Consider the following 24,106-nt stretch of genomic DNA (forward strand, 5'->3'; position numbering starts at 1 on the left):
CAGAGTTCCATTCCAGTGCCTTACCCACAAGATCAAACTTTCTCACATTTTGGATTATCTGTTTCTGGAACGATTAGACAAACCATAAGCACTACAGTCTTCTGTTCTGTCGCCAGCAGAGCCCCCTACAGAATGTTTCAAAAATGGTAAAACTTAACAGTTGTGCAAAGCTGTAATATGGGGAGAGGTGGCCCTTTGCCTTGAGACTGGAGAGGGAGGGGTAAAGCAGAGTGCGTTGCTGGCTGCTGTATGTGGAGTAGTCAAACAAAAGATAAACACAAGGGAGTACAAGGAAACAATAAGAGAGTCTAGTCAGCATGATAGTCAGTGGTGCGTGGTCTCAGCACACTAGAGGCCTAACAGTTGTGAAGTTTTTTTGTAAGTATCACACAAAGAGTTTTAAGGAGGGATTTGAAGAAGGCTGAGGTAGCTTTGTGGATGTTTAGGGGAAATTTCTCTCAAATGTGAGGAGTGGCATAGGAGAAACCAGGAAGGTTCTTGTTGGAATGATTGAGCGGGGGGAGGGTGTAATGAAGCTGCCTCTGGTGAGAGACAACTGAGAGTACCAATTTGGGACAAATTGCTTAGAGCAGGGCAGTCACAGCCCCAGGCTGGTGGTTCTCTACCTCTAAGGCACACCAAACCAGCCAAACAGAGAAGACTTCGGTCTCACCCCACTGGCTAACCATAAGCCATACAAGCAATTTCCTTAGACACTCCAGTTTCCCAGTATCACCACCAGTGCCACTTGTTATGGGGACAAATAGTTATGAAAACCAATACCCCAGTAAAAGAGAAAAGGTTCTCCCGATCCCAAAGGACCAAGCCTCAGACCCAGGTCAATATACAAATCAGATCTTAACCACAAATCACGCTGTGGCCAATTCTTTAGAATCTAAAATCTAAAGGTTCTTTCATAAAAAGAAAGAAATATAGGTGAGGGCTAAAACTGGTTAAATGGAATTAATTACATGCAGTGATGGCAAAGTTCTTCGTTCAGGCTTGTAGCAGCGATGGAATAAACTGCAGGTTCAAATCAAGTCTCTGGAGTACATCCACAGCTGGGATGGGTCATTCAGTTCTTTGTTCAGAGCTTCAGTTTCTAGCAAAGTTCCTCCTGAGGTCAGAAGCAGTCTTGAATACAAGATGGAGGAGATGCAGCAGCCTTTTATAGTCTCTTGCCATATGGACTCTGCTTTCTTTGTTCCAAAGACAAGACCCAGCACATGGCATGGACAAACCTTAGAGTTCTGTCCATAGGCATGTCCATGCATGCCTTGCTGAGTCACAATGTCCATCTACCTTCTCTCAGTGGGTCAGTTGTATAGCTGATGTGTCCTTAATGGGCTATCAAGCAGGCTAGGCAGTGCTGATGCCAAATTGTCTGGGGTGTCACCCAGAAGCATAGCACAAGTTTGAAATACAGACAGTATAGAGCCAATACTTATAACTTTAAATACAAAAATGATACATGCATACAGATAGCATAATCATAACCAGCAAACCATAACCTTGTCTTAGACACCTTATTTGACCCCTTTTATACAAGATTTAGTGCCACTACAGGACCTTGGTTGCAACAATGATCTGTAGGGTCCCAGTTTGTGTCAGTAACATCACAGAGGGTGGCACATGGGTTGAGTGGAGGCGGGACCTGACATTTCAGTAGCGAATGAGGTAGGGTGGAGATAGGCTGTGAAGGGCTCCCTTGACGGTGAAGATAGTTTCTCTGATGTGACAGAGGAGGCGAAACCAGTGGTGAGATTCAAAGGGAGGGATGACCTGGTTAAAGTGATAAGCTAAGAAAACTATCTTTGAAGCAGCATTCTGAGCGGATATAAGTGGGGCAAGATTGCATCTGTCAAGAGCAGAGAGAAGGATGTTGCAATAATCGAGACAGTGAGAGCCTGGATCAGTTTTAGCTGTGTGGACGGATAGGGATGACCGTAACTTACAGATGTTATGCAGAAAGAATCACTAAGATTTAGATGTAGCATGGATGTGAGGACCTAGACAGAGGTCTAAATCAAAGTTGATGCCCAGGTTACAGGCAGCGTGGTGGTGGTATTGACAGTGATTGAGAATGGAGATGAGGCAGAGAGGTTAGGGGTGAAGATCAAGAGCTCTGTTTTAGCTATGCTAAGCTTGAGTTAGATGTGGGACAAGGAGATATGAGAGAGACAGGGCAAGATTTTAGCTTGGACAGGTTGGCAGTAGAGAGTTAGGTCTGTGAGTTCTCAGCGTGGATGAGATTACTCAGAGATAAGGCGTAGAGGGAGAAGAGAAGGGGACCAAGGAGAGAGCCCCAGGGAACCCCCAAAGAAAGTTGGAGGGGGGATGCGGTGGATTCACTTTCGCTTCCTCTCAGATTCTTCCTGTCCTCCCCTTGATGTGGGATCACTTTTAATTTCTCACTTCTTTTCCCCTCTTCAGCTTGTCTTTCAGCTAAGGCTATGTCTACACTACACAGCCGTGCCACTAAAAGGAGCACAGTGTAGCTGCTGTTTGTCAGCGGAAGAGTTCTCCCGCTGACAAAATAAATCCACCCCCAACGAGAGATAGTAGCTTTGTCGACAGGAGAGCGCGCCCACCGACAAAGCACTGTCCACACCAGCGCTTTTCATAAAACATTTGTTGTTTGGGAGGGGGGGTGTTTTTTCACCCCCCCCCCCCCGGCAACAAAAGTTTTACCAATGAAAGTGCAGTGTAGACAAAGCCTTAATCTCTCTCCTCCCTTCAGTTCTCTGTTTTTAATTTCCTCTATACCCCACCTCTTCCCTGAGCTGCTGCAATTCTCTGGCCAAGTTTATTAGTTGGCTATTTTACTCTTTTTTTTTTTTAACTCCCCTCTGCAGCCTTTCTGTTTCCTTGGAAGATGGTTATAGAAATAATAAATAACAGTAGCTAACCTCCTTCCTTATAGTAAGCAGCCTCTTGAAATGGCCAGTCCCTGGATGCCTGTATGGTGAACGCTTGGCTCTTGCACTCCCAATTGTTGCCACAGCCTGTTGCATAGATGTTATACTGAAAGGGGCCTAGAGTTCTGAGCCCCAAATGTTAGTTACAAATTTGTATTTTCATCAGATTTGGTGGAGAAGTTCTGCCTTGGCCTTGGTCTAATTTACACTTCTGAAGCCAGTGTTGTTGTGGATTTGAGAAAAGTAAGGCCAGAATTGGGTTCATAGTGGCACCTTCATTGTAACCTTAACTGTGGAGAAGTTACTGTCACTCTAGAATGCTGATGTTTAAGTGGTCATTAGACTTCAGAGTCAACATACTACTTATAGGAATGGACCATTCATACCACTCTGAGCTGTGTTGGATCCAGTTTGGAAGCTTTTGTTTGCATAAGTACTAGAAACGTAATTTACTAAGGATGCTCATACGTAAGCGTATTCACAGAGAGCTATAGTAAACAATACAAAAATAAAACAGATCCCTGCTTCTAAGAGCTTACAGTCTAAATAGAGAAGAAAGAGGAGGAGAGAAAGCACAATATTTTGAAATCCTAACCTAATCTGCAGTCGCACATTTCATTACCCTTTCCAGCTGTGTGCCCGTTTCACTCTTGTAGTATGCTCTCATTTAGTCACACCTTTGTTTTAACTCTGTTCTATTAACTGTTTCCAACCTACAACCCTCCTCCATTACCAGATTTCCTCATGCTTAGAACTAACCTATTTCTCAAGCCCCTAGAACTGTTGAAGCCCTGCATTGCCCTAGTTTGGAGCAATCAGGAGTTCCTGCTCATGAGATGTCAGGTGCCAAAGTTAGCTATTCTGTGACTACCAAATACCAGCATGTTCCATAGGCCAGTCCACCCCCAACTGTGTTGTAGCATCATTGCTGATGGGAAAAGATCAGGTCTGCGCCTCTCCCAATTGTTTCAGTTTTGACTCACTATTCTGAGTGAAACTGTTTCTTACGCAAGCCTCTTTGCACCCACTGTAGCTTCCTATTTTAGGAATAAACTAATGCTGCTGCTCTTTACTCTGATTCTTTATTAGAGACGGTTGGTGGGAAAAACGGATCCTCCCTCCCTCCCATAGTGACTAATAGGGGTTACTTGCTGTTCCTGCTGCAGAGCTGCTCTTGGTGTGTCTAAAAGCTGGGCTTATCCCTATGTACACTCCTCCCCCCCCCCCCAGGTTTCTGAGAAAGCTCAGGCCCACTCATACGGGCTCTTCCCCCTTCTCCCCTTTCTTCTGCTAGGGCAGGCTTCCTCAATAGAGCTCCATGCTGACAATAGTCCTCCATCAGCTCTTGCAGTGAGTGGAAGAATAAGCTCAGACTGTCAAAACTGCCCCTTTGATATAATGAGAACCCTGGACTTTCCAACCTCTTGTGATTAGCACGAATCTCCTCCCCCACCTGAGGCCAAATTAATGTATTCTAAACTGCTCCAAATTGCCGCCTCCTTGGAAGGAGAGCAGATTTGCCTGTGCTTCATATGTGCATTGAATTTGAAAAGGTCCGACTGGCCCTCTTTGGAGTTACCTCTCTGACCTGGACAAAATTCTGTTAATGTAATACACATCAGCCCCACTACCTTACTATCTTAAATCTCCAACATTTCCCTTCCTATTCAAAAGACAAGATTGCACAGGGTTGATAAGCAAGTGAAACCTTCCCCAAATTCTGTACTTAGACATGTGAATTTGGGGAAAGTGGCCTGTAACCTGCCCCCTAGCTCTAATCTCCCCCTGGGCCTTTTTGCTTCTCCCCTCAAAATTGGAAGGACAGTTGACTCAAACACATGACTTGCTTAATGTAACCAGATTTACATTTTTCATAAACTAAACTAGATAATCCATTCCCCGATTAATTATAAAGAGGGAAAAGGAAAGGCAAATACCTTGCATCTCTTGAAAGCAATACCCTGACTCCTCTAGACTGGCTTCCTCTCTTGCTGTCCAGATAACTGCTTTTTAATGCTGTCCCCAGGATCCTCTTATCAGGCCCCTGCATTTGGGTTAGCTTGTGGATCCAGATGTACCTCCCTTGATGCAGGGCAGCTGCCCTGGTTTTTCCAGTTTTCTTCAGTTACCTAGATGCACCAGTTAGTTAAAACTTATGGGCAGGTCCTCAGACCTGCTGTCACATGTCAGTTTACTGATCCACCCTGTCTCCCCACTGTAGCCCTTTCAAAGAGAGGGGGATGTTGAAGGTTTTAAGGAGACAGCAGAAGATGGTAGCATTTATATACATTATGGTTATTTATGATTGTTCCAGTCCCTTCATCATTAAGCATGTACTGTCTACACGCATGCACTCACACACACTCTCACTCTGTTTCTGTATAAACACATGCAGCAAGCATGCTTGGGGACAAAGCTGCCCTGATTCAATTAGTCACTTTGATACAGAATTCCTCACTCGAGAAGTTACAGCCAAGCACTGATTCCCCAGGGCCTTGAGCCAAGCCGGGCTTGGGGCCTGAGCAAATGGAGAGAGACCTCAATAAATATGAATTTAACCAAAGTAGTGATGACTCTGGCTTTCTCCAGTTGAACCATTCTGGTCTGTTGAGTAACTAACATGCGTTATAAAGATTTCCCCCCCCCCCCCCTCCACATACATATTTAACTGATTGCTCGAAATGGCTGCATTTGCGCTGGTGTAATTGATCCCCCTGTTTTTCTTGAGAAAGCACCTGCTGGAACTGAAGTTCAGGGAGCAAGCAGGGTTTATCATCTGCCGAGAAAGTGACTAATTTTTTTGTTTTGAATTGTATTGAATTCAAATCCTCTCCCAGGGGAAAGCTGGGGTACATGGCCTAGATGCCCTCAAAAGGTCCATAGGCCTGTTTTTTATGTATAAAATGTGCCTGGTGGGGCTGAGTTCAGACAAGGCTGGGGCTCTGGGCACACATTGATGTGGTCCCTGAGCGGCTCTCCCACAGCTCTGGGCCCACTTAGGAACAGCAGGGCTCCCCTGCCCCTCAGGAAAGGCAGTTCTTCCTCCATCCCCCTCCAGAGAGGTAGGAAGCCTCCAGTGTTTGCCCCACAATCTGAGGTATATCTGCTTGGGCAGGCGGACAGAAGCTGCAGAACTTTTCTACTACAAAACAGAGTCCTCTATGAGTGGTGGTGGGACCTCTCAGAGCAGTGGTTCTTGAGGCTAACACCCCCAGTTAGATGTATGGAGCTATTCACTGCTCTGAGGGCTGCTGTTTCAGGCAGTGTCGGCATGCTCGAGTAGACATCACTGTCTTGGTTACATTCTGGCACATCTTCAAGCTTTTCTTTAAACCATGAGGGCTAGAAAGTTTTATTTTAAAAAGTGAAAAACTGAATTTCTGATATAACCAGGTCACTCCAGGCACAGGCGTATCGTGCTTGTGCCTTTAATCGGGCCTTGGTGCTTTTCCATCTCTCTGAGTACAGAACTACAAACATGGAGTAAATAGCAAATGTAATAATCAGCCTGACTCAATGTTACTTATGTTTTTCTCTCTTCCCTCCCTCCAATCCCAAAAGAACTCCAGCACCTGAAAAGCAAAGTGGAAGGTCTCTCACTTTTGTAGTCTCCATCTTTGCAAAGTCGTTGCCAAACTAAACAGTATGCTCTCAGCTCTGTTCTCAGCCCTTAGCATGTTCATCACAGATGCATGCTTCTCCTCACTTGCAAACCAGTCCATTAATCACTCTCTGGGTGCTGTATGATGAGGGACCTCTGCATAATGTTCCCTCATCTCCTGTTCTGATTTACGGCCTTTGTCTGGGACGGTAGCAGATTGAGTGTAACCTTGGGTCACTTGAGAAATTAATCACTCTTCCTGGTGCCCACAACACTCACCAAGGGGAGATGAGGAGCTCCACCAGAGATGCTGCTTGGCTTTTGTGGCATCAGACAGTTAAATAGAGGTTAATGTCTGAGCCAGAGAGCAGAACTGCTGTAGGGATGAAGCTGAACAATCGACACCTCAGTTCACTTAACAAAACCTGGTGAATTCTGGAGCATTAGCCCCATTTCTCTGATACAGGGGAAGGGATTTTTGAGTCCTCCTTCCCCCCAACCTTTTCCTAGGGAGAATTCAAATCCAAGGATCTATCTCCCTGCAAACTTAAATAAATATACATTTGTTTGTTATAGTCCATACCTCATTCTTCTTGTCAGTGTGCTCTTTTCCGCTTTTTTCTGTATCTGGGACTTTCCACCATCCTGGCAGAAGGTTTAGTGTTCTTTCATCTCCTCTTGAGTAGAAAGTTCTTAAAGCTTGATTCTTATAGGTCTCTTATTTGGCAGCACCATTCCCCATATGACTACATTTTTGTACTAGTGCAAATGCATTCTTCAGTCTCTTCTTTCTTAACGAATCCATTCCTCTGCCTGAGGGCTGGATTCTGCTAGTATGTGTGGAATGGCCCAGGGTAATTCGGTAGATGTGCCTCCCTCCTCAACTCCCTTCCTCCCCCAACACCAAATGCTACCATAACATGCCACTCCAATGCTACTGAGTGTGAGGCCCTCCCCAGAATGATGTTTCTGGAGAGGTTGGAGCCTGAATTTGGAAAACTCACTTGATTGTGTACTGGACTCACTATACTTCTGCTTCCACCTACCCCGTTTAAAGAGAGAAACCTTCACTGCAGAAAGATGCACTGTGTACACAGCCTGACAGATGGAATACAGAATGGCCAGACAGGGTTGGGGAAAAGGAACCACCAATTCTTGTTAGTCACTGAAGACCAGAAAAAGTCTAAGGGCTAAGGTGCTGAAGGAAAAATGTTAACTCTGAGAACTGTTGTGTCACACACACAGTCCTAGCAAAACTCCCTCTGCTGGACACTCTCCAGGCTACATGTGTTGGGACACGTGCTTTAAACCTCTCTTGAGCTGAGTAGGCTACACCACTCCTCCTGTGGCCTCTTTGGCACATTTCCTGAGTACCTGCATTCTGTGTGTTACACCTTCAGAGAAATGGGATCACATGGTTCAGCTGCCCGTGGCCTCCTATGACCAATGCTGATTTCCCAGTAGCTTAAGCACACCCTCTTCCAGAACTCAGCTGTGTGGGTGTTCTGGGGTCACAGTTTAACTTTTCAGGGGTATGTGAGAGTGAAGTAAACAGATACAGACTTTTCCCAGGATTCTAAACACTATTACCTTTTACTTAGCATGACAGGTACACAGATCTAGACAAAATAAACACACCAGTATGTATTTCCCTGCCTCAGTTTCCTCATGACTCTGGAGCATTCTCTGGGCTTAGGACCAAGTCCTCTGTGGAGTCTAGGGTCTCCCTTCATGTGGCTTCTGTTAAGAATCATAGTGTCTGTCTCGAGGTCAGCTAACTTCTGACTTCCTTATTTTGTTCCATATTTAAACAAGATGCCATATTGCGGATACAGACTAACACGGCTGCTACTCTGAAACCTGCTATAAAACCATGTCAGTGTCTTCCTCTCTCCTGCCCAGAGCTTTCTGTGTCTGAGCAACCCAGCGCTCTGTTGTTTTTACAGGTATACCAAGACTATGAAATCACTTGGTCAGATGACAAGAAATGAAAAACTACTCTAGAATCTGAGATACAAAGCAGTTTGCACTGTAGCTGTTGATATAGTATTGAAGTCTACATTGTGTTCAAATAAATCACTGTTAGCTTTATCTGAGAAAAAAAAAAAAAAAAAAAGCATCAACACCTTTTAGTTTCTTTGCTCTGTTACAGAGGATTTTCCTCTTCCCCAGTTGGAGAGAACTGGCTCTCCTTGCTTCAGCCATCCCATTGTCCCAAGGTGTTTCCACTTGAATAGAGGATCGTTAAGATTTAATGACTAACCATTGGCTCTGGTCTGGCAGGTATGTGACACAGCACCTCTCACTGCATGGTTGACTCACTATACATTGAGGCATTCCATGATGCAGTACTTTCTTACAACCAAATTCATAAGCTGTTTATAGTTCATAGGACTAGTAAAATCAAGCATGCTGTTCTGCACTGGATGTCTCTTCCTACTCTTCTGACCCTGTTTACTTAAGCCTGAGCAGTGCTGTTAAGTGATAATCCAGTCCAGAAGCCAGTCAGAAACTTGAACTATCTTAAACCATGCAAAAACTGAAATAAACTAGAACAGTGTTTCTCAACCTGTGGGTCATGACCCAAAATTGGGTTGCCAGGATTTATCAAAGGGTCATGTGGGAGGCCCTGGTGGTGGTGGTGGTGGGGTTGGGTCCTGCCCGTGGGGTGGAGTGGAAAGCCACCGGGGGAGGCCCTGGCTGCCCCTCACTCACTCCATGGTAGCAGCTCTGATCCTGTGTGTCTGACTGGGCTCGGCTCAGCTTTCCGCTCCGGGTGTTGCAACATGGTACATGGGGTTGCAGCACTGCTGAGGTTTGGGCCAATCACTCCTCTGTCATGAAGATGGAGGACCAGCCAGGCCAAATTTGATTGAGGGGTGCTGCACCCCCTGTGCCAGGTTGCAGTGCTACTCAAACGAATTGGCCAAACCTGACCGGCACTGAGATAACATCATAGAATTATAGGACTTGAAGGAACTTCGAGAGGTCACCTAGTCCAGTTCCCTGCACTCATGGCAGGACTAAGTATTATCTAGACCATTCCTGACCTGTGTTTCTCTAACCTGCTCTTCAAAATATCCAGTGATGGAGATTCCACAACCTCCCTAGGCAATTTATTCCACTGCTTAACTACCCTGCCAGGAAGTTTTTTCCTATTGTCCAACCTAAACCTCCCTTGCTGCAATTTAAGGATCCTTGAGGTCACAATGATCCCAGCAGGGAGATGAGCCCAGCCAGCCCCATGGAGCTGTCACTGTGGTACCCACTCTGTACTTTTTTTTTAGTACTTAAAGTGTATATTGTTTATCCTGGGTAAGAAATATTGAGTAAGCCAGATGTTTTTTGTACTAAAGCTATTTCCTGGGTTGCGATGGGCCATCAAGGTTTACAAATGGGTCCTGAGCCCAAAAAGATCGAGAACCACAGTACTTAACATTTCAGACTCTGGAGCTTTTTATCTTTCAGATTCCTGAGTACTGAAGCAGGACTGACAAGGATTCCACTAACGATAATCTCCTAAATTAGGTCCTTTTCAAGGAACTGGTAGAGTTGTTTACTAGCTCTTCTTTCTTTGAGCTTGAATAGGTTGTTTCTGATCCAAGAGAGTTATGAAATTTCATATCTTCCCAAGAGCTGTAAAATCTGGTTAGCTACAAAGGGTGGTGGTTCAAGATCCCTGTTTGCTTGCGTGGCTGTACACAAGTAAGCTGAGACCCTGAAATCTGCTCTGTGAAGTGAAGAGACTAAAATGTGAAGGTTTTTGGAAAAACAAATGCCCTTGAGGAGATCATATGGACTGGATAGGGTTTCGGTCTGACATAGCCATTCATGCCACAACGCTGGTCTCCAGGTCCATAGGAATTAATTATGAAACCCCCTTTAAATACCTGGGCGCAGCATTTGAGGATGAGCAGGGGGTGATGTTGGACAGCTCTCGATGCCTCACTTGTGGGGATTCAACTCTTCTTTGTTACCTTTCTGGGTTAAGCCTCCCCTTTTATATTTGGAAGAACATTGAATACTGTTTAGTTCTCCATAGGATTTGTATATAGAGGTGTGTGTGTGTGTGTGTGACTCTGCATCCACAGGGGCCAGAATCCAAGAGGTCTGACAGATAGTTGTGTGCTGAGAGGAATGGGAGGATATGATTCATGGTCCTGCTTCAATTCCACCTCCACATAGGTTTCTTGGGCCCTACTGTCCTTGTGGGAAGATGCAAGACTGAATGCCCAGAAGAATAGTAAAGAAGTTGGCAGAGTGGTCGTCCCTTTGAAGCTGAAGCATCTTGACTATGAATTCCACCCTCATTCAATTTGGAGGTGGACTGAGGGTGTGATTGTGCAGGGCTAGGGAGACTGTAGCCATCCTTATAAGAGAGTGCTTCAGCATTATTGCTGTTTTTGCCTGGCAGCACTTAGCAGCTTCTGGAGGGTGGGGATGGAGGCTGCCTGAGCAGTAGCATGCTTTGGAGTGAATACTTGTCACATGCACACAGTGCTTGAGTTGCTTTTTAAAGAGTTCCCCTTTTGATCAGTACCTCCCTTTTTGAGAGGGGAGGGAAGCCGTTAGCTTTGTACAGTTGGATAGCTTAGTTATTTATTGATGTGCATGCTGTGCTGCTGGGTTTGAGACTCCATTGGGCTAGAAAGTTTTAGGAATCATGTATCCTTGGAAACTGATCCCAAGAAGCTAAACTTGCTGCATTTGAATACCTCCTGAGATCCTTTATGGATGAATCAGTCGTTCGGTCCCACGTGGCCTGGGTGATTAAGTCTTGCTGCCAGCGGGGAGAGTATGAGGATAGTAGGGAGAAATTAATCTGCTAACTCCTACAGTAACATGAAGGGATTGTGCTGGGTTTTTTAAAGCTATGGCTTCTGGCATTCAGCTGCTCCATGCTAGAGAAACTCACCAGTGCTCTGGTGGTTGATGAAAATCAAAACTGCTCAGAGGGTTTGAGGCATGGAAACATTCTTGGGATGCTTGGCTGCCCAGCAGCTCCCATTTTCCTTTTCCTCTCCACTTTCTTTGCTACTGTCTGTAGCTGTCCATTCCTCTTTTGATCAGTGTGCTCCCAGGTGGAGAGCAGCTTGAGGAAAAGCTTCTTTCTGCCTTGTCCCTCTCTCCCTTTTTTATTCTGTTTTAAATTGTGTTGTTCCATAACTTGGACTTCCAGTTCCCTTTTTCCTCTTCTCGACTACTGCTTCTGTTTGCAGTCCCTGAGTAATATTGTGCGGGGTAAAATGGCAGTTCCAAAACCTTTTCCTCAGGTGCTGATGTCTGGCAGGCAGGCAGTCCGCTGAGATCACAACAGAAAGTGCTGCTGAACAGAAGGCAATTTATATCTCTTTGTAGTGTTTAAAAAAAAAAAAGCCTATTTTAGCAAGCTGGGCTTGAAGCGTCTCCTAGTGTGCGCAGAGTTAATCTTCATCACCGAGGCATTGATTGACAATCTGGAGGATGTTAATGTGTGATTCTCCCTGTGAGCGGGGGAGGAGAGTGGAAATTGCAGTTTCTTTGCTAATTGTACTTTAGATGTCATTTGTGACAATTTCATGTTGTCTAGACAGAGATTGTGGAGGAATTGCTTCAACAGAGCCTAGTGTTAGCCTGCTATGGATCTGGGCAGCAGTGGGGTGGGGGGAAGGGAGCTCATTGCTCCAGAAGGGACACTTGAATCAAGCAATGCTAAGTGAAGGGTTTCAAGAGGAGGTGCAACCCGAATTTTTTGTGAAAACATCACAGGCTGTTTATTTAGTAGCTAGCACTTGTTGCAGCTGCTGTTCCTTCAGGGATCATCTTTTTCTACCTATAACAGAATTACTAGTAATGCTGTTAGCACTGACAGTACTTCAAACTGCTTTAGCCCCTCTGTTAATAATGAAAATTAAACCCAGTCTTTGCCTCCTAGACTAAGTCTTCCTAGAAGCAGCTGTTTCTGACCAAGGATCATTGATTTCTGCTTTCAGGTTCCCAGTGTTGGGCATATTCTAATGGGGGAGGGGGTGAGTGATCCATTAGCCCATTATATGGATTTAAGAACTAGAGTTTGAAGTCTAAAGACTATGCAAGTGTATCACTTTAAAAGCAGGCACCACAGTCTCCTTGGGGATTGTAGGTAACAATATTAGTGTGGTAGACCATGGAGGCATTATTGATGATGATTTAACAGTCCCCCATTTATCTGGCTATGAAAGTGAACACTGAGCTGCAAGTTGGCCCTCAGGGCTTTAGCTTGGAACAAATTTATTTTAACTAATAAAACAAATCGCTTTGACATTAGTGGTTTTAGGTGCAAGTCATCTCTGCCATCCTCTGGAACAGAAGTAGAAATTGCCCCTCTGGATCCCACATGATCACATTTTGCTGGGTTTTTGTTTTGTTCCTAACTTTTTATTAACATTGATGTCTGATGTCCAGAGCACACTTGTAACTTTGTCGTCTCAGAGGATCAAGAGTGATAAGGTAACCAAAAACCAGCACTGAAGCTTAAAATAAATCGCTGCTCATGGCAACTGAACTTTTATACATGGCATTTGGATGGGGCCTTAGAGTGCATGTAGGGAAGGCAGGTGGGTACGAGACATGGTGATGACCAGGCTGGTTTTGCTATCCCTAAATTCAGAAGGCTTTCCCTGTGGAGGCACATGCTGGTACTAGATGACTGTTCTTTGAATTAATTCATGCAGATAATCTCCAAGAAACTACCACAGAGTCTCTGAGAATGCTCAGTGGAGTGCATGTGACATTCCTTTCCGGGTTGGGGAGAGAGCCAGGGGCAATGGGGTTTTTGGGTGGAGGCAGGGGGAATGCTGCAGTGCTCAGGGGTGACGACGTCATGCAGCAGTGGCAGGAATTGTGGCTTCTTTGGTAACTGAGTTATGTGCTCTTCAGGAGAAACAACAGAGCTTGACTCTCTGGAAAAGTAACCCAATATAAAAGTAACTCAGTGCGTAGGTAACTCAGCATTCGTTGTCAGTCTGTGAAACCTCTAATTCTCTTGGATTCCTCTGATAATTTAAAGCAGAGACGTCAATTTTCAAACCATAATAGAGGTTTGGTTTGAGAACACTATTATCTTGAAGAGCCTAAGTGTTTAGCTTAATCACTATCAAGCCTAGGCAGACAGCAAGGCAACAGGAAATCTGCCTTGCTGTGCAAATTCAGTGAAGTTTACACTGCAGCATTTTTTCTCGGTCTTTTCTGTGGTTGACAGAACATAGAGCCACTGGTACTCTCTAATACTAGCTAGTCCAGGATGGTTAATGGACAGTTTCCAGCCAATAAGCTATTCCCTGGTCTGACACATCCATGCTATGACCAGGCATTGCTGCATTTGGGAGGGTCATTGTCTCAGCTTTTCCATCATGGTTGATGAGGCTGCTGGTTTTAGGGAGCTCTGTGTAAGCAAGGTGTTTTGCGGGGTGTGTGTTTTTGTTAAGAACACCAAAATACCCATAAACACATACTAGTTTGGGCTTTCTGGTGTCCCGTGGCCTGACTGCCGATGAAGGGAATCCGTGAGGGGCAGTAAACAAACAGTTTGTCCATGTCAAGAGCATCTTCCAGCCCTGTATGAGCCCCTTAGCGTAGGGTGGCAGAAATTCCTGACAGACTGCTAAAGCAGCATCAGTGATTACAGGCCTGGCTACTTTGGACTGCTTGCCCCAAGGGAAAAACAGCCATCTGCAGCTCTCTCTTGAGACATCCATGCAGGAGTGAGTCAATTTGGGAGTTCTTCTGTCTATATAATGGGACTCTTATATGCTTTGAATCTTTATATGGCAAAAATGTATGCCAGCTATCACTGGCCCTGTTTCTGTAGTCCCATGGATGTCTATAGCAATGAATCAGTAACACAAATAATCTCAGGAGATGTAAGGAAGCAGGAGACATGGGGCTGCTGCTGTATGGCCTTTCAGCTGGTCACTTACTGACATTAACATTTTTGTTTTTATTTCTAGGAGGCTGCTGGAATCTTCCCTCATTTCGCTATCACGCTATGATGGAGCAGGGTCCCGGGAGCACCCAATCTACCCAGATCCAGCCAGGTAAGGACTAAGTACAATCCAGATTCAAACCTGTTTCACTGCCAGAGGCATTACTGCTGTGGCAGCAACATATACTGAGCCCCTTGGGAATAGTACTGATATCTGATCCATCTCACCCTTTCTGGCGCATCACTATGGAGATGACCATAGTGTTGGGTTTGGAGAGTCCTATGCCCTTTGGTGATGTTTTGACGAGCGCCTTGCACACTACCTTTCATTTAAATCAAAAGGCCTTGGGCAATAACAGAGAGACAAAAGAGAGGTAATGAGGTACACAGAGTCTGTTACTGTATGAGGGTCTTGGTCGAGGTTGGATTTAGCCCCATTTGGGGAAGGGAACTCTTCCTCTTCCTTCTCTCTTCCTCCTGAGTGGAGGGAAACACTCCATACAACTGAACACAGATCTGATGTTCTTAAGGAACCTGGAGGGTAGCCTTATGATCCAGAAAGCAGATAATTCAAACCAGAAGAGAAGCCACCCTGGATCTGCTGCTTGATAATAGGAAGGGACCAAGTGAGGATGTAAAAATAATAGAGTAGGTTGGAGCCAATGATAGCAACCTATTTGGATGCAACATAGTAAGGTGAGGGGATGTAGAGAGTGCAGGGGAGGATGATACTGGATTTTAGGAAAGCCAATATTTGGGAAATTAAGAAATTAAATAAAGGTGATGGAAATATTGTAATGCATGAATGTAGGAGAAGGCTAGAGAATCCCTAGATGCCATAGACTACAATGGCTCTAAAAACAAAAATACAGACAAGGAGACTGGAGTGACTTTGAGGACATGGTTCAAAGATCTGAGTGTGAAGAAACCTAACAAAACGTGGAAATAAAGGACAATATGTAGTCAAGTCTTGGAGGTAAATAATAAAGGAAGGACGAGTTAACGCTGCTGAAGAGGGTAAAAGTCTTAAGGGATCTTACAAATATATTGGGGGGAAATACTACAGAGGAAGCAGGCTCATCAATAAATGAGTGATGAAATCAATGATAAGTCTGATAAATCTGTCTCTTCACGAGAAGGGGGGGAGGGGAGGAGAAAAGGCCTATTCTGAGACCCTTGTAAATGTAACTGTTGATGGAAGCAGGTGAGAGAATACTTGGAAAAATTTAACCTATCCACACCTGTGAGTCTGAATGGCATGACCTAGGGCATTAAGTGTGTTGGCTAACAAAAAGCAAAGCACTGAAAATTATTTCTGAAAAGTCCTGAAACACTGACATTACAGAGAGAAAAACACATGCAGTTCTGTTTAGCCCACGGAGACATTGATAGGTGAGAATGTTTTGGAGAATTAAAAAAAAAATCAAATGTGGCAGAATTATCAAAGCCATAAAGGAGTAATTTCTGCCCATACTTCTTAGCATATCAAGAAAGCAACAGCTGGGGTAGTGTGACCCACAGAGAGAATCTGTCAGAAGAAGGTAATGGAACCATGAGCAATAGGTGGAATTGGAGGTTTATAAAGACTAAATCATGACAAATGTGATCAGTTTTGGAAGGAATTAGCAAAGCTAATGACTGAGAATTCGGCAGCTATATCATCTGGTATAGCTACTCAGGAAACCTCTGATGCTGTCATGTGAACTGAAGTTGGGTTAAAGGGACCCTATGCAAAGGAAAACAGTCAGTGGGAATGTACTAGGGTGACCAGATGTCCCGTTTTTATAGGGACAGTCCCGTTTGGGGGGATTTTTTTCTTATATAGGCACCTATTACCCCCCACTCCCGTCCCGTTTTTTCACAGTTACTATCTGGTCACCCTAGAATGTACTGAGGTTAAGTGTACAGTGACTTGCTGCAGGAGCTGGGTTTAATGTGACCATTTTAATGATCTGAAAGAGATTAAATCTGCATGTTGTTACATGATGCTAACTTGGGAGGTTTGGCAGTAATGAGAGTAACATAAGCTAAATTGAAAAAAGACAGTGTCCACGCAAGGACTTGTACTGGTATAATACCTGTACAATTACAGCAATAAATCTCCCTGGGTAGACAAGGTTAGTAATATGGGTAAGGACTTAAAATACACATCTTATCCCCCCAAAATATAAGCATAGTAATCCATCTCTGGGAAGCTACTTTGAAATACCAGCATTCAATGGGAGGGAAATGCTGTGGAAAGACTCAAGGGTAAAAAAGGCAATAAATGATTATAAGCCTACAATTCAACATGGTGTCAAAAATGTGATGGAGTCCACTGCCACAAAACCTTCATGTACTGTGAGCTTTCATTCTGGAGAGTGGGCTGGGGGCTAGTGTTTCTCTGAGGCTCTGAATGACCCACAGAGAATGCTGCCATCACTCTTGGGTGATTGAAAACCAGAAAGAAGCTGACAAATGTATCAAATGTGTGTTAGAAGACTAATGAAAGTGGCTAAAAGGGGGCTGGAGGGATTTATTTACAAGGAAAGATTAAAATTAAGTTTTCTGCTGCCCCATGTATTCCTAACATTTAATCTGGATATGTGGGAATTTTCTAACAGTGAGTGATATTAGTTGTAATGTGGAAAACACCCCATTGACTGGAACACCTAAATCCAGAGTGGCTCTGGCTCTCTGGGAGATGAGTCTTAGGCTATGTTTAAACTATGCAGCTTTTAGTGACACAGCTGTGCCGCTACAGCCAGGTTGCTAAAAGGAGCGCAGTGTCTCCCGCCGACAAAAAACTTCAACCCCCCAATGAGCAGCAGCAGCTTAGTCGGCAGGAGAATTCTCCTGCTGACAAAGCACTGTTCACACAGGTGCTTGTCGTCGGTAAAACTTTTGTTTGTGTGTGTGTTTCACAACTTTGAACTTAGTCGGCAGGCGTTCTCCTGCCGACTAAGCTGCTGCTGCTCATTGGGGGTTGAAGTTTTTTGTCGGCAGGAGAACGAAAGTCCAGTGTAGGCAAAGCCTAATTAATCTCTTCCATGTTGAATTTCTGTAACATGTGACAGAAAGTACAGCTGCTCCAGGTATCCGTTACACTGGGGACAGGGCCAGCTCCAGGGGTTTTGCCACCCCAAGCAGCCAAAAAAAAAAAAAAAAAAGTCGCGATCATGATCTGCGGCAATTCAGCGGGAGGTCCTTCGCTCCGAGCGGGAGTGAGGGACCCTCCGTTGAATTGCTGCCGAATACCCGTTCCGGAGTTGCTGCCCCAAGCACCTGCTTGATAAGCTTGGTGCCTGGAGCCGGCCCTGACTGGGGAACAAAATCAAGTGCAGTTTTCATCTTGGAAACAGTTTTTAAAACTAATTCTTGCTCTCACCACATGTAACTTTGAGGGCTGTAAATAGTGGTGAACGTTTTAAGTGTGAGAATTGGGGTTATAAGGATCTACTGGAGGAAAAGGCCAGTGTTGTGAGATTAATCAGTGTTTAATAGCAGGTCCTTCTCTCCTGCAGAGGGTTAGGTGCATGGATCCATCAACTGGAGCTGAAAGTTTGAGTTTGCATAGCTTCCCTCAGGTTTATTGATTATGCTGGACCAAAGGGCATCCTTTGAGACAATGGGATCTTTCCAATTTCCCCTAGACCTTCCTAGAAATGTAGGGGAAGCTGTTATTTCCATTGATTGCAGTTGAGTGTGCTGCAGAATCTTCTGATGATGCAACAATAGGTCTGCGCCTACCAGATGCCTCCTACAAAACACAGTGGAAAAATTACTTGAAACAGAGATGAAATTAAATAACTTTTTTTTTTTTTTTTTTTTAAGAAACAACCAAGCCGTGTCTTGTCTCTAGAGAAGCTTTAAAAACTTCAGCTACACTTTAAAGAATTTCAGTTCAAGGTGATTCTGTTTGATCTAGATTTTTAGGTTGCACCAACCACTTGTTGTATGAGGAGCGATGCTTGGTTTGAATGAATAGTGCAGGATATTGAATGAGGCAAGGAAAATTTGGATCACTTTGAAGCTATGTTTCAAAATTCCCAGGAATCTTATGATGGAGTTGAAAGGGCCTGTCCTTTTGTTTAGATGTTCTCATTGCTTGGACTTCTTCAAGGTCAGCTTGGCTGTTAAGTCCTTTCCCTGGACTTCCAGATTTACTAAGACAATAGAAAAGGAAAGGAAAGGAAAGCAGCAAGGGAACTGCTGCCCTAGGACAGGTGCTCTTTGATGGCAGTTATGCTAGTACAGCTTGAAATAAGGATGTTCATATTAATATCCCAGCTAGACAGTTTTATCTGGACTCTGTCTCTGCAAACAGCTACATGTCAGACTGTATGTAGTAGAAAAGACCCCAAGAAAATCAAAGTTGCTGGAGCAGTTACTATGGGTAGGACTGTGGCGTTGTCTATTCAGCAGATCTGAATGTTGACCCTGGTGAGTTGAGTTGCTTGCATGCAATATGTCCTCCTCTGCTCAGGAAGCATGGAAGACACAGGAGCAGCAGTTAGTGCCTTGTACCTAGCTTTGCCTCAGTTCAAATGGGTGGGCATGTATCTATAGCACAATCTGCAAGATAACTGGCAATATGTGAGATCACTAGAATGAGTAGTCTGTGGTTGCTCACTTGAAGTTATTCTTTATTGCCAAAACTGAAGAGGCCTCCTGGTTTCCTTGTCTTTCATTCGCCTTTCGCTCTGTTCCCTCAAGCAGGGAATAGGCATAGAACAAGAGGGTTAACCCCTGAAGGGGAGATATTTCATTATATGGAACAGCTGCTGCTGGCGAGGTGTGTTCCTACTTTCCTATGGTAGACTGGTATCCCATGCTGCCGTCTTGCCATGAGGCTGACTTTGGGAACAGCCATGAAGTGTCTGTGGGTATCCAAATGCTGGAAGCCATACTACAGAACCTTGATAACAGATAGCAGAGGTTTTTGGACCTGCTTGGCTGATCTAATGGTACTTACAGGCTTGACAACAGAGTAGAAACAAGAAATCAGTTACTTAATTAAAATATACATGTTGACTGCTGAGTCTTGTGTACTAATGAAAGCAAGTCCATCAGCTTTAAACAGCTCTGCTGTCAGCAACAGGGAAGGGGAAGTTACTCTGCTTCTGGACAACTTGGGGCTGGGGACATGAAAATGCATGTGTAATTCTCCCTTGGTCAGAAGGAGTGCCTAGTGTTACTTGTAGTGATCCTTCAGGTATTTTCAGGAACAGAGACCAGAGCTCCTTCAGCCAGGTGGAGAGTTTTCCCAGGAAACAAGGGGAGGGAGGAATGCTTTAGGCTTGGAGATTCCTCATTCTGAAAAGAAGTGATCTTCCCTAAGATCTTGATTGCCCATTTATCTACATGGCCAGACTGGTTAGAGTTCTGTGGGTTGTAACTGAGCACTTTGTATTACCTAGTAATCCATCCTTGCATGCCCACCTCTCTATTTAGGGTGCAGTATGTTTGAACTTTTGCTTTAGTGCCTACTAAAGCAAGTGTTTGAATGCTGCCATTCAGATCCTCCTCTTCTAGGTTCCTCATCAGTCAGCGCCATGCTGTAGTCTTTGTTAGACTACGCTGCTTGGTGCTGGATTCTGCATTGCTGAAATTGGCCTCAGGGTTCACAGTCAGCAGCTTGAACAATTGTTGTCTCACATCCAGCAATGCAGTCTCTCAGTCTATACCACTTGCGTTGGTAATTTAAGTCCATTCACTGCAAGCATCTGTGTGATCCATATGCACCTTATGTACTGAATTAATTTGGATCCTGTGGTGTCAAAAGTAGCCTACTGTCTTGTGGACTACTACAAAGTTTGTGTGTTGCTAAGGGGCTCTGACAGAATACACTTCTTTATTCACATCCTATACGCTATTGTAATAATCTTTGTACAAAATATGCCTTGTAAGATATCATTTGAAAACTCATAATTTGCTGGTCAATGTTGTCCTGGTAAAATGTGTGGCAATGTTATATGTGAAGTTATAAGATTTCCCTGTATGATGGTGTTAAACATGTTCCAAACCCGACATCCCTGCCCAAACAGAAGTTGGCAAACAGGTCTGTCCTAAACAAAGGAATGTGCGCTCTGCTTAGTTTGCTTTTAAGCAGTAAACACCGCCATCAGGCATGAAGGGAAGACAAAGGAAGTTCAAACGGGTGAAAAAAAAACAGCAGGGACTATCCTTCCACATAGACTCTCTTTGGCTCCTGGTTCTTGGATGGAAATGTTTTTCAAGATGGGGGACTGAAACTATAAAAAGGAGGGACAAAAACCCAAAGGGACCCCTCTCTTTCTCTGCCTGTCACATTCACTGCACTCGAAAAGGCAATCCAATGAGTGCATGAGGATTTTTCTCTCCATGATTCAGTGGGATGAGAGAGGCAGGAAGTGCAAAGTGAACTTTAAGGACATAGGAGACACTTTTGAATTGCACTAGGTAGAAATCTGAGCACAGTTTGTTCAGGGCAGCCAGTGCAGACCAGGCAAAGAGTGAGAATCTAATCTCAAATAGTCAAGAGTTCAGTTCTAATAATAAACAGGCATTTTCATAAACAGTATGCTAGGGAGATGGTTATTTAAGTATTTGAGGTGTTAAAGGTTTGTACCCCTAGTAAATCTTTGTACTAGAAAAATCACATGTACATCTGTTGCTCCCCACCCCCACCCCTCCCAAAAAAAACCAAAAAACCTATTTAGGAAGTATTAACAGCATACAAATCCTTGCCATGTAACTATCAGAAACAAAACAATAATCACTACAACAGTGAGCTTTTGTTTAAAGAGACATTATACAGGAATATAGTCATCAGAGCTCTCTAGTTAATGGCATTACCATATTACAAAATGAGCATCATTACAATGCACAAAGCTTCTTAACGTGCAGGCATCCATCTGAGTTGGTAAATGCCGTGGTTACCTGATGAGATTGCCCTCACTAAGTGGAACCTCATCTCCTCTGTTTGCAAAGTGAGACAGAGCTGTTGAGCTTTGACTCCATTTGGCATTTCTGTGAATGTCATGTTTTTTGGTGAATGGCACTATTCATCTGTTGTGGGCTCTGAAGTGACCCTCCTGCTTACCCGAGTGACTTACTAAATTCACCTCCTCTTCTGGATCAAGCGCTGCAGGAAGAAATCTGGATTATAGTGAATGAGAAGCTGGATATGAGTCAACAGTGTGCCCTTGGTGCCAAGAAGGCTAACTGCATTTTGGGCTGTATAAGTAGGTGCATTGCCAGCAGATCGAGGGATGTGACCATTCCCCTCTATTTGACATTGGTGAGGCCTCATCTGGAGTATTGTGTCCAGTTTTAGGCCCCACACTACAAGGAAGATGTGGAAAGAGTCCAGCGGAGGGCAACAAAAATGATTAGGGGGCTGGAACACATGACTTATGAGGAGAAGCTGAGGGAACTGGGATTGTTTAGTCTGCAGAAGAGAAGAATGAGGGGGGATTTGATAGCTGCTTTCAACTACCTGAAAGGGGGTTCCAAAGAGGATGGATCTAGACTGTTCTCAGTAGTACCAGATGACATAACAAGGAGTAATGGTCTCAGGTTGCAGTGGGGGAGGTTTAGGTTGGATATTAGGAAAAACTTTTTCACTAGGAGGGTGATGAAGCACTGGAACGAGTTACCTAGGGAAGTCGTGGAATCTCCTTCCTTAAAGGTTTTTAAGGTCAGGCTTGACAAAGCCCTGGCTGGGGTGATTTAGTTGGGAATTGGTCCTGCTTTGAGCAGGGGGGTTGGACTAGATGACCTACTGAGGTCCCTTCCAACCCTGATATTCTAGGATTCTAGTATGAAAGAAATAATGAGAAACCAATATCTATTCACCTGTGCCTAGCAGTCCTCCCACTGCCATACCATAAATCCTGAGCATGCATAAATGCTTCTGCACATAAACAGCACCTGTTACAGGCAGACAGGGAAGTGACTATCTACATCCTGGTAGTCAAGACCATATTAATAGCTGGCCAGAAGAAATCGCATTTAGCTGAGCCTAGCAATGAAATTCTCTTTTCACTGGGAAGACCAGTGAGACAAGTAGGGTCGCTTCTAGTGATCTGTACTCTGCAACACTCCCTACTGGATACCAGCCTGCTTTTCTCTCTACATATGCTTGATTAGACAATCTCAGGAGGCCAATAAAACACAACTTTTACTGGCCAATATGTCATTCAGTATCTGTAATCAAACAGTAATAACCCCTAGGTCCTTTTCTGCAGAACTACTGCCTAGCCATTTGGTCCCTAGTCTGTAGCAGTGCATGGGATTCTTCTGTCCTAAGTGCAAGACTCTGCACTTGTCCTTGTTGAACCTCATCAGGTTTCTTTTGGCCCAATCATCTAATTTGTCTAGATCCCTCTGTATCCTATCCCTACCCTCCAGCGTATCTACCACTCCTCCCAGTTTAGTGTCATCTGCAAACTTGCTGAGAGCGCAGTCCATGCCATCCTCCAGATCATTAATGAAGACATTGAGCAAAACCGTCCCCAGGGCACTCCGCTTGATACCGGCTGCCAACTAGACATGGAGCCATTGATCACTACCCGTTGAGCCCGACAATCTTGCCAGCTTTCTATCCACCTTATAGTTGATTCATCCAGCCCATACTTCTTTAACTTGCCGGCAAGAATACTGTGGGAGACGATATCAAAAGCTTTGCTAAAGTCAAGGAATAACACATCCACTGCTTTCCCCTCATCCACAGACCCAGTTATCGCCTCATAGAAGGCAATTAGGTTAATCAGGCATGACTTGCCCTTTGTGAATCCATGCTCACTGTTCCTGATCGCTTTCCTCTCCTCTAAGTGCTTCAAAATTGATTCCTTGAGGACCTGCTCCATGATTTTTCCAGGCACTGAGGTGAGGCTGACTGGCCTGTAGTTCCCCGGATCCTCTTCCTTTCCTTTTTTAAAGATGAGCACTACATTAGCCTTTTTCCAGTCATCTGGGACCTCCCCCGATTGCCATGAGTTTTCAAAGATAATGGCCAATGGCTCTGCAATCACATCCGCCAACTCCTTTAGCACCCTCGGATGCAGTGCATCCGGCCCCATGGATTTGTGCTCACCCAGCTTTTCTAAATAGTCCCAAACCACTTCTTTCTCCACAGAGGGCTGGTCACCTCCTCCCCAGGCTGTGCTGCCCAGTGCAGTAGTCTGGGAGCTGACCTTGTTCGTGAAGACAGAGGCAAAAAACCATTGAGAAAGCCTCCCTCATTCAGTAAGGGGCCCACACTTTCCTTGACTTTCTTCTTGTTGCTAATATACCTGAAGAGACCCTTCTTGTTGCTCTTAACATCTCTTGCTAGCTGCAACTCCAAGTGTGATTTGGCCTTCTTGATTTCACTTCTGCATGCCTGAGCAATATTTTTATACTCCTCCCTGGTCATTTGTCCAATCTTCCACTTCTTGTAAGCTTTCTCAGGATGAGACAGGAGGTCTCTCCTGCTTGTGCTTCTTCCCAGTATCCCATTTCCCCACTTATCTCAGGGCTTTGGTCTCCTTCCCCCTGTGAACCTAGTTTAAAGCCTCCTCACTAGGTTAGCCAGCCTGCTTTCGAAGATGCTCTTCCCTCTCTTTGTTAGGTGCCTAGCACTCCTCCTTCTTGGAACACCATCCCATGGTCAAAAAATCCAAAGCCTTCTCTCCAACACCA

The 24,106-nt window shown here is 44.5% G+C and overlaps 1 protein-coding gene across 3 annotated transcripts in view; it reads left to right on the top strand.

The window, feature by feature from the left end:
• AMBRA1 (autophagy and beclin 1 regulator 1) overlaps positions 1 to 24,106 on the top strand; it is a 186,603-nt gene that overhangs the window by 39,720 nt on the left and 122,777 nt on the right. For all 3 annotated transcript variants that reach the window (XM_039536587.1, XM_039536588.1, XM_039536589.1), the window contains exon 8: positions 14,487 to 14,573. In XM_039536587.1, coding sequence (XP_039392521.1) covers positions 14,487 to 14,573 — 87 coding nt within the window. The remainder of the gene's footprint in view (positions 1 to 14,486; positions 14,574 to 24,106) is intronic.

This window comes from Mauremys reevesii, linkage group 4, assembly GCF_016161935.1.
Source record: "Mauremys reevesii isolate NIE-2019 linkage group 4, ASM1616193v1, whole genome shotgun sequence".
Classification (NCBI taxonomy): Eukaryota; Metazoa; Chordata; order Testudines; family Geoemydidae; genus Mauremys; species Mauremys reevesii.